Here is a 15,796-nt window from a genome sequence, read left to right on the forward strand (position 1 = left end):
GGTTAAAAGTAACATGGTATCCAGGATTGGATCCTGAAACAGAAAAGGAACATTTGTGGAAAAACTGGTGAAATCTGAATAAAGTCTAGAGTTTAGTTAATATTATTGGACCAGTGTTAATTTTGACAAAGATACAATGACTCTGTCAGATGTTAACATTAGAGGAAGCTGAGTGAAGGGTATATAGGAACTCCCTATATTACCTCTGCAACCTTTTTATATATCTAAAGTTATTCCAAAATAAAAAGTTTACATTTAAAATAAAACAATTTATCAGGGTGAGGTACATCTTAAAGATTTGTAAGAACTCACCTTTGAATCTGTCTATGCCAAGGACTTTTTTGTAGGGGTATCTCTTTATCAACTTTATGTTCTATGGTAATTGTCTTTTTAGATTTTCTGTTTCTTACAGGGTCATATTATATCATTTATATTTTCCTTGAAAACCATCTGTGTCATCAAGGTTTTAAAATGTATTTGTGTAGTGTTAACATAATCTCTTATAATTCATTTTTATTTTCTCTCTATCCATACTTATTTCCCAATGTCATGTTTCCTTTTGTGTGGTTATTTATTGGGTTGTGAAATTAATTTGGTGAATTGAGGCAATATTTTAAAAAGTGAACATAACTAGGATAGAAAAATAGAAATATATATATACTGTTTCATGAAATTTTAATCTCCAGCATATGTGTGTTTTCTTGGTAACCTGACAATATCTATCAAAGAACAAATACATATAACTCTTGACCTAGTAATTCAATATTTGGGAAATTATCCAAATACATAATTGCATACATGCAGAAATGATATATGTGCAACATAATTCATTGCAGTATCATTTATAAAATAGCAAAAGATTGGCAATAATCCAAATGTCTATCAAGAGAGGACTACTTTTTAAATTACAGCACATTCATACAGTATAATACTCAGGGGTTGTCAAAAAGAATGAAGAAGCATTCTATGTACTGATGTAGAAAGATACCAAGGATATATATTCTAAGGAGAAGAAAGCACAGTACAGAACAAGGTTTATGATGTACTATCTTTTGTGTTAAGATGGGACATATAAAATCTTTATTTGTATTTGCTCATATAGGCATAAAGAAACTCTGGAAAGAAAAAGGAGTAGAGCAGTGATTATGAATGAGTGTGGGAACTGGGTGGATGAAGGAAGGATAGAAGGGAGATTTTTTAGGGCACCTGGGTGGCTCAGTTGGTTAGGCGTCCAGCTCTTGGTTTTGGCTCAGGTCAGTATCTCACAGTTTGTGAGTTCAAGCCCTGCATCGGGCTCTGTGCTGATGGCACAGAGCCTGCTTGGGATTCTCTCTCCCCCTCTCTCTTTTCTCCTCCCCTATTCATGCTCACTCTCTATAATAAATAAGTAAACTTTAAAAAAAAAGAAAATACAACATATTGAGCAAAAGAAGTAGCAATCAGAAGAATAGCCACAATGTGATTAGAATCCTCCCATGTATGTGCAGCTCCCAGTGCAGGCAAAACTAAGCTGTGCTGTTCAGGGACGCATGCATACTTGGAGGCAGCAAGCAGTGTCACGTAGTAAGGTGTGTCTCTTACAATGGGTCACAGTCACAGTTTGAGAAACCTTATCTATTTTATTCCCTAATCCCTCTCTTTAGTTGTTTAAGATGTAGAAAGCTAATCTGTTTCCCATGACTGTGTACTCCTTAGGCAGAGGGCTGCTATAAAGTTGTCCACTCTACAGACACTGAGGACCTGTTTGTGTTAATTTCAAAGAAAAGAGAGCCCTAGTTATTTAATCAGCATGTCCTTAAATGGGCAAATACAGGAAATGTCATAGTGATTTGTCAGATCCTCTTCCAAATATTTTGGTTAGCTTCTTAAGAAAACTCTTCTTCCTTGTAGGTAAATGGAAGAGCTGGAGACCAGCTTATTGCAGACACGGAAAGCACACAGAATAGAACAAATGGTGGCAAGATGGCTACGGCGTTCCCGGGACAGCTCGGCCCGGTAAGGCTCCTGGGCCAGCAGAGATTTCTGTCTGTGAGGATCTGGCATCCCCGCGGGCAGAGCTTTCGCCAGTCTTGGCAGCACCCGGGGATCAGTCTCCAGTTTGCTTTGTTCTTACCCCATATGGTGGGGGGAAGCATAAACAGATCGGCAGTTTTGCCGGAGTGCCTTTCCGTCTGTCCCCTTCCACCTCTTCCCTTGGTGTCTCTCACCATGCACCCACAATGTACACTCACACCAAACTCATACACACATTTACAAACACTCGCACACAAATGGACTTACACACACAAACACACTTCGTACATACTCACACTCATGTGCACATACTCTCTGGAATATACTCACCCACATACTCTTGAACAGACACTCACACATTTCTGTCTCTCTCTGTCTCACACACACCCCTTGTCTTAGTCCTTGATGTGAGGGTCAGGAGATCTGCTGTTTATACTCTTTCCCCGTCTTTGTTTCCAGCAGCTGTTCCTTCCTTGCAGTCCCTATTTCATTCTAAACAAAATAAAATGAAATCAAATACAGATCTGATTTGACTGCTACAAGAGAACTTAAAATATGTTCTGTTTCGAAGCGTTCATTTTCCATCTCAGATTTCCCATCTGGCCCTGCCACAGAGATGAAATATCATGTGTCAGGTGTTTCTGAGGCACACATTCTTCCAAAGGAACTGGAAACAGCTGTTGTGCTGCTGAGCAATAACCCTTGCTCAGAACCACACTGCCCTGTGTCCAAGGGCTCCGATCCTCACACACTGTGGTGAGATAAGGCTGGTAGAATTAGCCCCGTGTCACAGGTGAAACACCTGAGGCCCAGAGACAGACTTGTTTACGATCATCCCCACTCCGTGTTCAGAAATCTTTGATGGGTCCCTATTTCTTACAGGATACGTTTTAACATTTTTGGTTAGGCATTCAAGGCTCTCCGTGATTGACCCCTAGTACTTTACAGCTATTTGTCTTACTACTCTGCTTCATTCACATCATACTCCAGCTAAAATGAACTATTATTCATTGTTCCCCTACTATAAGCAACCCCTCTTCTCCTTTCACCCCTTAGACCGGGGCTCCTGTGCCAGATCCCTTCCTCCCAACTTCATGCATACAGAACCCACCCACAGTTCAAGGTCTGGCTGAACCATTGGGTCTTCCATGAAATGTTCCTTAGACTTAACCACTCCCATGGGACCCCATAGTATTTGATTGGTAGCATCGGCAGGGTGCTCCTCCTCATATGTTCAACTTATTTGAGCACATCTCTCTTTTTCCTTCTGGACAGTAGGCCCTATGAGCGCAGGGAAAGTAGTGGCCTCGCCTGTTCAACCCAGCAGTGATTGAGTTCCAAGAGAGTGATTGCAAGTGGTCAAGTAGTACTTGTGATGAATGGGGAAACTGCCAGGTACATCGCTTCCTAAAGTGAGTTCTGCAAACCCTAGTCCTATGTTATGCTGCTCCACTGAAGGTTTGGAAGTGACACAGCCCATACTCCACTCCCACCTACTTCTTGCATTTTGCACAGTGCATTTTTGCACATTAAAGGCCCTGAGATTCCTGCAGAGAAGAGACCTGTGTAACTTTAATTTGATGTTGCCTAAATAGTTGACCTTTGGTACTCTCTAATATCCTGCTTTTCTCACAGAATGTAAATAAAAGGCGACACTGACCTGTAGGAAGTTTTTTTTATCCAATGTTTTTTCTGAGATACCTTTTACATATCATAAAACTTACCCACTAGAAGTATATAGCCCAGTGATTTTTAGTATACATTTAGTATATGTACAGAATTGTGCATTCTGTGGTGCAATCACCACAATCCAATTTTAGAACGTTTTTAATACCACAGGAAGAAACCTCATACCTGTGAGCAGTCGCTCCCCATTTGCCCTTCCCCCAGACCCAGGCCACCACTCCTATACTTGCTGTCTCCATGGATCTGCTTATCCAGGATATGTCACATAAATGGAATTATATAATACGTGGTCTTTTGTGTCTGGCTTCTTTAACTTAGCATTATGTGGACAAGTTTCATCCATGTTATGGCATGTATCAGTATTTCATTTTTATTGCCAAGTAATATTCCAGTATGGAATATTTTCTTTGTCCATTCATCAGTTAATATACACTTGGGCTGTTTCCACTTTGGGGCTAGTATGAATAATGCTGCTATGAACGTGTGTGTAAAAGTTTTAGTTGGAACATATGTTTTCATTTCTCTTGGGTATATACTTGGGAGTGGTATAGATGAGTCACGTGGTAACTTAGTATTTAACCTTTGGAGGAACTGGCAGACTGTTTCCAAAGTGGCTATACCATTTTACATTTCCACCAGCAGTGTATGAGGGTGCCAGTGTCTCCACGTCCTCGCCAACACTTGTTAATATCTTTTCCTTTTCTATTGTGGCCATCCTAGAATGGGTGAAGTGGTATCTCATTGTAGTTTAAAAAAATTTTTTTTAATGTTTATTTATTTTTTATAGAGAGAGGGAGAACGTGAGCGGGGGAGGGGCAGAGAGGGAGAGGGAGACACAGAATCCGAAGCAGGCTCCAGGCTCTGAGCTGTCTACACAGAGCCTGAGATGGAGCTTGAACTCATGAACTGTGAGATCATGACCTGAGCCAAAGTCAGATGCTCAACCATCCAGGCGCCCCTGAGCAAGATTTAAAGAAACATGAAGAGCTTAATGCAACTTGGAGCCTTCTTGGTGCTGGGTTTTATCCTCAGGGCTTAAAAATATTCCTTTCAACTTACCTTGAATCTTTTTTTTTTTTTAATGTTTATTTATTTTTGAGGGTGAAAGAGAGCAGGAGAGGGGCAGAGACAGGGACAGAAGATCTAAAGCAGGCTCTGTGCTGACAGTGCTGACAGTGGAGAGGCAGACGCGGGGTTCAAACCCACAAACCATGACATCATGACCTGAGAGGAAGTCAGACGCTTAACCAACTGAGCCACCCAGGTGCCCCTCAACTCAACTTGAATCTTAATGCTAATGAACACACACATACATGTTGTAGACACATGCACACACACACACGCACACACAGGCACACATGTACTCACATACTTGTGTGCACGTATACACGTATCGTGACATCTTTGTGTCAGAAGCCCTTCCTGTTGGTTTTACATGTTTTCCAAATTTCCCTGTTCATTGCAACCATACAACTATTTCCTAATTATAGGGATGGCCTTACTTGGCCTTTCTCATATTCCTAGTGATATAGAAAGACCATTCCAGACAACCAGTTTTTTTTTTTTTTTTTTTTTTTTTTTGACAACCAGTTTTTTATAGCTTCTTGACCCTAGGCAAAAGTGGGGAGGTCTGAGAACAGGCTGGAAGGTTCCTGCACTGCACCTTCAGAGTTGTCATTATCTTCTGAATCTCCTTTTTAACGTAATAATGGAATAACTACTTCTCTCAACTGTAGGCCTTCACCCTATAGCACTATACTCCCAGTGTCTACATTGCATGGTCCCTAGAAACTGCCGTTAAGTATAGTCCTATGATTACACTACACGCTACATTTCTGTCTGGTACAAACTGCTCCCTCTATTTCAGCTTTCTTTGAATACACTTTAGATTAAAAATCCACCTTATAACAGACTTTAGCTTTTAAAATCATTCAAGCTGAACACGTAATGCAGTGTTTAAACATAGATTCAAAATAGTTTCTCCACATCCTGCTGGACTCAAAGGTGAGATCTTTGTTGTTACAGCATAGAAGTAAAATATATTTTCTGATGTAACAGAGAGCAGATAAAAAGCCAGAGAATATCAGAAGCATAATCTATTTCCATGTGGTATTTTTTCCTTTTCAGCATTGATCAATTCAGTATGAACTAATGACCCATAAAATATAGAATTTGTCTACTCTAGACTACTTTCATGATAAATGTAACATGTTTTTTTTTTTCTAGTCCTACCGTAGGCCAAATCCAACTATCTGGCAGGAATTCCATTGTGGAGCCACAGGTCTTACGCTGTTCCAGTGTAAAATCGTAGAAATGATCTCAGATTTATGGTTCGAAGCCATTACAGAGGAACCAGACATAAGTTTTTGAATTATCAGTGCTCAGTTTGATATTTATAAGATGCTTCAGAGGAGGAAATTTTGCTGCAGAGATCATTTCCTTCAGCTCCCTGTCAAATATTAAACATTCTTTGTGAGGAGAGGCCATGGTTTGGTCATGTTCTCAAGCAATCCCTTTCCAAACAAAAGCTGAAATGTGGCCTGTGGGGGAAAATGTCAAATCCAGACTTTGGGCCAAAGCCACTGACACTGTGCAGGGATAAGTCAACACAGTGGGGCCTTGTTTGTCTACCATTGTAGAAGAACGTACCCTTCCAAATGGAAAAATCAGATAACTGAAGACTATGCATTTGAAAAGCATAAGTTGGATTCTATTTTAACCATGTGGTAAGGTTTATTTTATCTTTTATTCTCCATATGTCAATTAGCCTTACTATATGCCTAGCATTGAGTTTTGTACATGGGTCAAAAAAGACATGTTTTTTGCCACAAAAATCATAGCCTAGAGAGGACAGGAGCTTTCACGTCATTGCAAATATGTATATTTCAAAAAAAAAAAAAAGGAGTACATGTTCTGTGGGTGTGTTCAACAGAAGGAGATATTTATGCCAAAATCAGAAGATAGAGTAGGGGTTGAACTTCTTTGGTAAATTTCTGGAGAGCGTATGCTCTCAGGGGTTATCGGGGTGAGTGAGGGAGGATTCTAGGTAAAGGGAAGAGCTTGTGTAAAAGCCAGTTAATTTGAAGAACTCCAAGGAGAGTAGTTTGACTAGAACAAAAATATCAAGAGAATGAAAGGCTTGGTTGTAGACACTAGAGGGGTGGGCAGGAGCTGTATTAAACCACATCAAGGATTTCGGATTGGTCCATTCAGTCAGGGGAGACATCCGAGCAGGGTTGTATTTATAAAATCAGTCTGGGTACTGGATGGAGAGTCATTCAGGAGAGACAAAAGTGAAAAGTAGAGAGACCAGTTTGGAGACTCTTGGAGAAATCTGTCTGCAGGACAGGTAATGGGGGCCTAAAATGGAATGCTGGTTGTGGAGATAGAAATGGACGTCTTTTGAGATCTTTAGGTGTTGTGACCGATCAGATAATAGGGATGAGAGCAGGGTAAAGTCAAGGATGCTTCCCAGGAGTCCTCATGATACCATTTATTGAGCTCTGGGACATGGAGAAGATGAGTCCTAATTAATCATAGGGCAGAGCTGTATATCCAAGTAAGCAAACAAAGGAAAATGACAAATATTGAACTCTGTTACTTACATTCAAGTGGTCTGCTGTTTATTAATGTTTATATGTACATTTTCACCTTTTGCCAGTCATTGAGTTACTGTTTTGTATCCTGCTTTCTGTGTACAATATTTTGCTCATGTATTTACCCAATAAGTAAATCTTGCTGCAGAAAAATGATCTTCACTCAGCACTGTGAGAAATACAGAGGTGGGTAAAAAGTGGTTCCTACGTTCAGAGAATTTACAGACTATTTGGGGTAATAATATAAGGAATCAGATAGCTATCAATGCAACTTGAGGTGCCATAAGAGAGGGCCAGAGTTTTGAGATGAGAGAATTTATGTCTAGAATAATCTGAGTTCTCCCTTAGGAAGGGGGTCTGAACTACAGTTTAGAGGATGCTCTGAAAGGGTATTTTCTAAGCTGTGTTTCCATGTATGTCTAAAGTTCTTAGGCTTGTGATACTTAGGCTTGTCTTGGAGTAATTCTTCACTGTGCTCAGTTTATCTATCTTCTGTTGATTTAGTTTGAGTTTTTCCACTCTTCTAAATGAAGCTGTGATAAATATTTTTGAATATTTAAGAGGCTGGGTGTTTTGAGCTCATACTCTATTCTGGGACTTTACCAGGCCTGGGGAACACAGAGATAAATACCCTTGTCTTTTAGGAACTCATAGTCTAGTACAAATAATATTTTATTTTTTGTTTGGGGTGATTACTTTGGGGAATGGCAGTCAGAATGGTAACAGAAGGTCAAAGAAAATGATCAGATTTTAAATTCATATTACAGTGTCCCTGATTATTTTCTAGAGAAATTGAATATCCAATTTATATGGTCAGCCTTAAATCCCAGGGGTTTATTATTTTTATTTACATTTGGTTCTTTATTTGACATGTAATAGTACTCTGTAGCCCTTTTGACTGTACTTCTTTAATTAATAAAGTACATTCTCTATGTTATTTACCAATTTTATTTCTTCATGTACAAGTTGTCGATGTACTTAGTTTTAGCATGTGAAGTCTGGGTATTTACTGCATGTGTTTATGCCCATTCTTCATATGTTTGTATTGCAGCCTTCCCCCACCCCCCGCCCAGAATTTTATTTTTTTTTAAGCTGATTCGCCTTATTTTCAACAGCTTTATTGAGATATAATTTGTGTACTCTACAATTCACCCACTTAAAGGATACAACTCATTGGTTTTTAATACATCCACAGAAATGTACAACCGTCACCGCAATCCATTTGGGAAGATTTTTATCACCCGAAAAAGAAACTCCATACATATTAGCAGTTGCTTCCCATTTCCTTCCAGAATTCTCCTGCTTTCAGCCCTAGGCAACTACTACTTTGTCTCTAAAGATTTGCCTATTCTGAATATATCATGTAAGTGGAGTCACGTGGTATGTGTTTGTTTTTGTGGCTGGCTCCTTTGACTTAGCATAATGTGTTCAAAGTACATCCATATTTCAGCATGTATTCATATTTTGTTGCTAAATAATATTGTGCTGTGGAATATTTTCTTTGTTATTTCATCAGGTGATGTACATTTGGACTGTTTCCACTTTGGGGCTATTAGGAATATTGTTGCTATGAGTATTTGTATGCGAGTTTGTACGGACATATGTTTTCATTTCTCTTAGGGTTATATGTAGGAGTGGCCTTGGTGGGTTTTATGATTTTCAATGTTTAGTCTTTTGAGGAACTGCCAGATGATATCAGGGCTCCATTTTCTCCACATCTTTGTCAACACTTGACCTGTCTTTTGGTTATGGCCATCCTAGTGAGTATAAAAAGTGGTATCTCCTTGAGGTTTTGATTTGCATTTCCATAATGGCTAATGATGTTAAGCATCTTTTCACATACTTACCCATTGTTGGTATATCTTTGGAGAATGTCCATGTAAATTGTTCATCCACTTTTCATTATTTTTCTTTTTTGTTTGCGTTTATAAGAATTCTTTATTCTAGCTGCAAGGTTCTTATCAAATATATGATTTGCAAATCTCTTCTCCCACAGTGTGGGTTTTTTCACTTTCTTAATTGGGCCCTTTGAAACACAAAAGTTTTTAATTTTGATGAAGTTCAGTTTATCTGCATATTCATTGTCCCTTATACTTTTGGTATCCTATCCAGGTCACAAAGATTTACTCCTATGTTTTCTCCTAAGAGTGACACAGTTTCAGCTCTTATATTTAGGTCTTATGATCCAGTGTGAGTCAATTTTTGTTTATATGAGGGAGAAATTACAAGCTTTTATGGCTTAAAGTTTTCCTTGTGTTTTCCTATTTTGTTATCCAATTTTTTAAATTTATTTGTATTTATGTGTGACTGAGGGCCTGGATATTGCATTTGATTTAAATATAAAGACTGACAATTCAGTTATTGGAAAATTTTAAGTATGTTTGGACTGATATGCTCTCTAAATATGAAATACACACTGGATTTTGAAGGCTTAATCTGAAAAAGAATGCAAAATATCTCATCGATTTTGTTGTTGTTGTTGGTTACATGTTGAAGTGATAGCATTTTGGATATATTGGGTTAAATAAAAAATATGTCAAACTTCGTTTTACCTGTTTTTTTTCCACCATTTCTCATGAGGCTGTTAGAAACCTTACGTTTTACATATGTGACTTGCATTATATCCCACTTGGCCAGCACTGTACTGGGAGCTATACTACAGAGCCTTTGAAGAAGGGGGCCCCGATTTGGAACCCCCTTCCCAGTTGTGTGATTTTAAGTAAAAGTCTCTCAAAGGAAGATTCAGTCTCCTTATCCATAAAATAGGGATGATAATTACACCCACCACACAGGTTTGTTGGGAAGGTTAGGTGAGTGAGCTATGAAAATGTTGGCTCACTCCCGGGTACTTGCTTAATAAATATTATTAATGATTATCACCATTGCTGTTACTGCTACTTGTACCATCACCAATACATCAAGTTTTTTTTTTTTTTTTAATTCTGGAAGAATTTTTGACTGATATATTAAATCTATATTTTTGTTTAGAACTTAACATTTTTATTTTTTGTTAAAATTTTTTAATGTTTATTTTTGAGAGAGAGACAGAGCATGAGTGGGGGAGGGGCAGAGAGAGAGGGAGACACAGAACCCGAAGCAGGCTCCAGGCTCTGAGCTGTCAGCACAGAGCCTGCCCTACACGGAGCTCAAACCCACAAACTGTGAGATCATGACCTGAGCTGAAGTCAGACGCTTAACTGATAGAGCCTTACAGGAGCCCCAGTATTTTTATTTTTTAATATTTAGTCTTCCCAACCAGGAATCCAGCATAACTTTAGCCCAATCCTCGTGTCTTCCTTCAATACGTCAGCTGATTAAGAATACCTAGCACCTAGGGGCGCCTGGCTGGCTCAATTGGTGGAGCGTGCGACCCTTGATCTTGGGGTCGTGGGCTTGAGCCCCACGTTGGGTCATAGAAATTACTTAAAAATAAAATCTTAAAAAAAAAAAAGAATGCCTAACACCTAATATACATCCAGCTAATCTGTTTTAATGAGTTATTGAGTGCTTTTTGAAGCTGTGTTTTTTCATCCTGCAACTCCACTCACCTTACTTTTTTAGCACCAGCAGTTCTCGTTGTTGATCATTTTGTAGGTATCATCATCCGTTTAAAAACAAGTGGTGCCTTCCATTTCCTGTGCTTATTATGCTTCTAACTGTTTTTCCTTCTCTGATAATGATCACACGCATTTTTCCCCCCGCAGCATTTAATGGGAGTAGTGTCTAGGGTATCCTTCCTGTTGCTTTTTTAAAAGCATGTAAATGTTGATTTTTGGCTCTCAGTATAGTATATTACTATTTGGAAAGGCCCTTTCATAGCTTTAAAGGTTTTTTTTTTTTTTTTAATCGGGAATAACTATGGGCTTTATTCACTATACATTTATTCACTATACATTTCCAGTTTTCTGTTTCTTCCCTGTCGTTAGGTCTGCCTGCTGGCACTTCTCAGTGTTACCCATGTGCTTGCCTAGAAGAAATCCCCTCTTTGCTTCTAAGCTGTGGGGGGTCAGGTCATCATTTGTTCAGACAGCCTGAATCAGCTCAAAACTGGGGTCTGAGGAGCTCCTTGGTGGATAACGTGCATGAGGCTTTGTACTTGGGGTTGTCACATGCATTTTGGTACCCTGAAGCCATTTTGTTATATTTCCTGATCCTTGTTGAAGTTTGAGATCATTATAAATGACAGGTGATTTTCAATAAGGGACGTCCTGTTGCATTAGACAGAGTTTCTGACAGTGTTTGGTAAATGGAGGAGAATAAATGATAGGGCTTAGCTGCAGAGCCCCGGGGGGACTGTTACTCCTCCACATTTCTGTTGTTTATTAATAATAATAAGCACCTCATCCCGTCACCATTTGACCTTCCTCAGAAAGGACCACTGACTCTCAAAGGGGAAAAAATCATTTGCCACAGACATAGGAGAAATAGCTTGTGACTTGGTTTGTGGTTTTGAGAGAGACAAAGCACAGCTTTCAACTTACCTGCTTTTAGACGTATAGAAAACATATGTTTTTAAAGATTACTGTAGGGGCGCCTGGGTGGCGCAGTCGGTTAAGCGTCCGACTTCAGCCAGGTCACGATCTCGCAGTCCGTGAGTTCGAGCCCCGCGTCGGGCTCTGGGCTGATGGCTCAGAGCCTGGAGCCTGTTTCCGATTCTGTGTCTCCCTCTCTCTCTGCCCCTCCCCCGTTCATGCTCTGTCTCTCTCTGTCCCAAAAATAAATAATAAAAAAAAAAAAAAAAAAAAAAAAAGATTAAAGATTACTGTAGAGGGAGTCTGAAGACCAGCTGGCATTTCCTACTGGAATCCTCACAGTTTACAAATTTGAAAGGGAAGTGAAATTCATCTCAAAGCTAAAAAGGAAACAAAATCACCAAAGAAACAATCCATCTATGCAGTTAGTCAGCATCAGACATCCAGACTGAACGGCTCCCCGATCCTGTTCACGGTCGCTGTTTTTCCTCTTCTGTACCTCTGCTGAAGCACTGCCTCCTTCCTGGAATGCCTGTCCATGCATCCAGGCATCCACCCACGCAGCAGCGGCCATCGAACATCTTCTGGGTGCTGGGATCTGGGCTGCGTACACATACCTTCAACATCTCTCAAGGTGCAGCTCCAATGCCCCCTCTTGTGGGTTCCTCTGCAAGGTTAAAACTGCTCTCCCCTTCTCTGAGTGCCCATAGTATGTCATGACTTCTCTTTTAGAGGCTGCTGCTGTTCCACTGGGTGTTTTTATCCCCTGGTGTTTGTGCCTGATCTCTGTCACGAGGAGAGTTGGGGTGTGCTCAGCTTTGCATCTTCCTCTTCCAGGATGCCTAGGGCTGTCCCAGTTTGTGACCACCACCTAGAATCCACCCCCTCTTTTTTTTTTTTTTTTTTTAATTGTAAATCTCTTTCTCTTCCAGGGCTAAAGTTGCTGTAGCCGATGGGCCTCCCGGGATCTCAATCCAGACCCTCACCCCTATGAAACACACAGTAAAAATAGACAAAGACGCCCTCCTCCAGGACTATGGATTCCACATTTCTGAGAGCCTACCCCTCACAGTCGTGGCTGTCACAGCAGGTAGGGGCTGACTGGGAAACAAGAAAGGAGTTTGACTTCTGGGGGTGGGGGGGGAGAAGTAGTCCTGGATCTCGTCCCATCTCTCTGTCCTAGAATGTAATTTCGAAAATGCTACCCCAGGAAGTTAGAAAGGGCACATCTAATTCTGACCTAATTCTGTCTAGAGCCTTGTACCTTCCTTTGGTGTGGGGAGGGAGGAAGCCGCAAGTGCACTTGCTGATCTGAACCCCAGGCTCCTGCTGGCCTCAGCCAGGGTTTTGCCCACCCGTGGCTCCCTGGCCAGTCTCAGGGCAGTGACAGTATGTGGATACGCTGGCTCTTCTCTCTGAAACCCTGCATGCTCCAAGCTGGGGAGAGTTTCTGGCCAGAGAGTAATAGAAATTATTGATTTGTTTTCACTGAGTCTTTGTAAAATATAGGCTGTATCATGGTGAAGAAGAACAGGCTGAAAATGTCTAGTGTTTGTTTTCATACATCAGCTATGTATCGATGTGAGATCTGGGTCTAGTTAAAATCTAATTTTGGTTTACATACACACGCATACGTGCGCGAGCACACACACACATCACATAGTTTTTTAGAGGTGAATGTAATAGATTCACTTGCCAGCCCTGTTGATTCAGGGGGTTTCTGCTAGTTTTCTTTCCCAGGACAGTCTCCTAATATCCCTTGAAGGTGATGGGTGGTAGGTATATTATCCACATTTTGTAAATAGGGAAACAGACTCATGCGAGCCCAAAGCTGGCTGAGGGGTTTGGAGGCGCGGGGAGTGAGCTGGTGCCCTGGGGACTGGATCAGCCTGCCATTCAGTTGTGCTGCTGTGACACCTGGGGTCTGGGCCCTCCTGGCATGAACACCAATTACTTCTTCTGTGTCCAACAGGAGGTTCTGCTCACGGCAAGCTTTTCCCTGGTGATCAGATTCTCCAAATGAACAACGAGCCTGCCGAAAGTCTTTCCTGTGAACGAGCAGCCGATATACTGAGGTACTAAATTGCCTCCATTATCCCCAGAGTTACACAGATGATCACAGAGCAAAGATGGGTGACAGGACAGGAATGACATAATTGATCTCCTCGTGGTTTTAATAGGGACCAGGCTCCTTTAAAGTGGCAGTAGCTGCCTCATTTTAGAATTCGGTTACACCGTGCTCCCCTTCATCTGCCTAGAGAAGTGACAGAGGGACACAGGGTGCTGTACTATGACCCCCACTGCTATGCTAGACACTGTGCCAGGCTCTGCAGGGAAGGTAGTTATGAATAACACGTGGACGCTACCCAGTAAGGATTTCTAGGGTTGTTGTGACATATGCCAAAGATCGAACCAAATTGACGCTAAACCTGTCAGTTCTGCTTTAATCCTTTTGATAAATATTCTTAAATGCCCTTGGACACACAGCCTGGTTGGCATATATGTAGTCTCACTGACCTGGCAGCTGCCGCCTTCTCCCTGTTGGCGTTGTGACCTGCGTCACTTCCTGCCTGGACCGTGATCTCTCTCAGAGCAGGTACACGGTGACTGCTCAGTTGAACGAGTGAAGATAGTTAGCACCAATTGCTGACCCTGCTTTTAAGACAGAGGAACGTAAGTGACGGAAGAGGAGAGGGCTCACGGACATTTCATAGGCACCTACGGGCTTTGTCTTTCAAATTTTTTGACACTGTTTTGATGACTTTAATAAAAATATTAGAAATGAGAAACAGAGTTCCATGAAAGCCAACTTGAAGATAGTTAGATGATGCCTCTTTTGTGAGTGGGGTGGTTTTCATTTCCCAAGGCATATCATGCACAGCACACACTGAATAATAGGTAATAGTCAGAAAATCAGAGTAAGAGAAAATGAAAATACAGGAAGCACGCAGTCTCACTGTGGAGAGACAGGCATACACAGCTTAAGATTTATAGAGAATCCATCAAAGTTGTAGAAAATAGAAGCCTTTCAACCAAGGCCAATATTGCTTCAGGATGACCAGAGAATAAATTGAGTGGGTGGGGCAGCCTCAGGAAAGGATTTGATGATTTCATTCCAGAATATGACATATGGTTATGGAAATCATGAAGTGTGCTTTCCCAGTTATTGGGTGATTTTCTCAAAGATGATCAATGCCAGCAAATTAAGTTTAGATTTTCAGCGATACTAATATTTCTGCCAGGCTAGATCAGACTGTGACTAACAAGCCAAATTATTGTCAAACTAAAGTGGTAGACTGGCATTTGGGTGGTTAGGTAACATTGAACGCAGTCTGTTTACTGAGCACCTTCTCTGGGCAAAGAGCCTGGTGGGGCAAAGAGTCTGCTCCCCAGACACCTGCAGGCTGGTAGTGCGGAAGTGCCTCACGCTCACCCCTGTGAGGTTGAGGGCAGACAGTGGGTCAAGAGGAGCACAGGAAAGGGGTTGTAAAAGCTACAGATTCCTCCAACTTGGGGGGAAGTGGTGGTCTGAGAAAACAGAGGTCCAGAAGTAATTCAGCTGTACCTTTAATGCTGGGTAGAATTTGGCCTTGAAAGGTGGATGGAGGTGGAGGTTGATCCAGGCAAAGGAGTGATAAGCAGGAACCGCTGGGTGAGGTGCGGGGGTGGGGATGCTGAACAGGTCAGTTTGCCTAAGACACCAGATGCCTAAAGGAAGCTTCTGGGAAGCAAGGCCCACATGGTGGAGGGTCTCCAATGCTGACACAGCAAGTTCAGGTGTTCCTCTTTTCCTGGAAGGGTGAGCCCTCGAAGACCTCTCAGCAGGGAGGTTACTTGAGCCATCTGTGCTCTCTGCCATATACTGCATGTGGGGATCCCAGGACTGCTTTATTTTTTAGCTTAGTTCCCAGTGTCATTGCCACTTATAAAGGGAAAAATCCAAGCAAAACACTGGCACAACAAAACCTCTCTAATCCCTCCAAATATCTGTGAGGCCTGAATGTCCTTTTGAGAGCACTTGGACCTTGG

General features: G+C 41.2%; 1 protein-coding gene across 9 annotated transcripts in view; it reads left to right on the forward strand.

Annotated features, from left to right (window-relative positions):
* The window catches only part of FRMPD1 (FERM and PDZ domain containing 1), a 141,897-nt gene that overhangs the window by 89,945 nt on the left and 36,156 nt on the right, over positions 1–15,796 (forward strand). For 8 of the 9 annotated variants that reach the window (XM_086683533.1, XM_086683530.1, XM_086683529.1 and 5 more), the window contains 3 exons: positions 1,891–1,995; positions 12,700–12,857; positions 13,740–13,842. In XM_086683533.1, the coding sequence (XP_086539659.1) occupies positions 1,895–1,995; positions 12,700–12,857; positions 13,740–13,842 (362 nt within the window). In that variant the 5' untranslated portion in view covers positions 1,891–1,894. Of the gene's footprint in view, positions 1–1,890; positions 1,996–5,919; positions 6,426–8,490; positions 8,659–12,699; positions 12,858–13,739; positions 13,843–15,796 lie in introns of those variants that run through there. The other variant, XM_086683535.1, reaches the window with a different exon arrangement.

Source organism: Puma concolor, chromosome D4 (assembly GCF_028749965.1).
Source record: "Puma concolor isolate L17-30 chromosome D4, mPumCon1.1.hap2, whole genome shotgun sequence".
Taxonomy (NCBI): domain Eukaryota; kingdom Metazoa; phylum Chordata; class Mammalia; order Carnivora; family Felidae; genus Puma; species Puma concolor.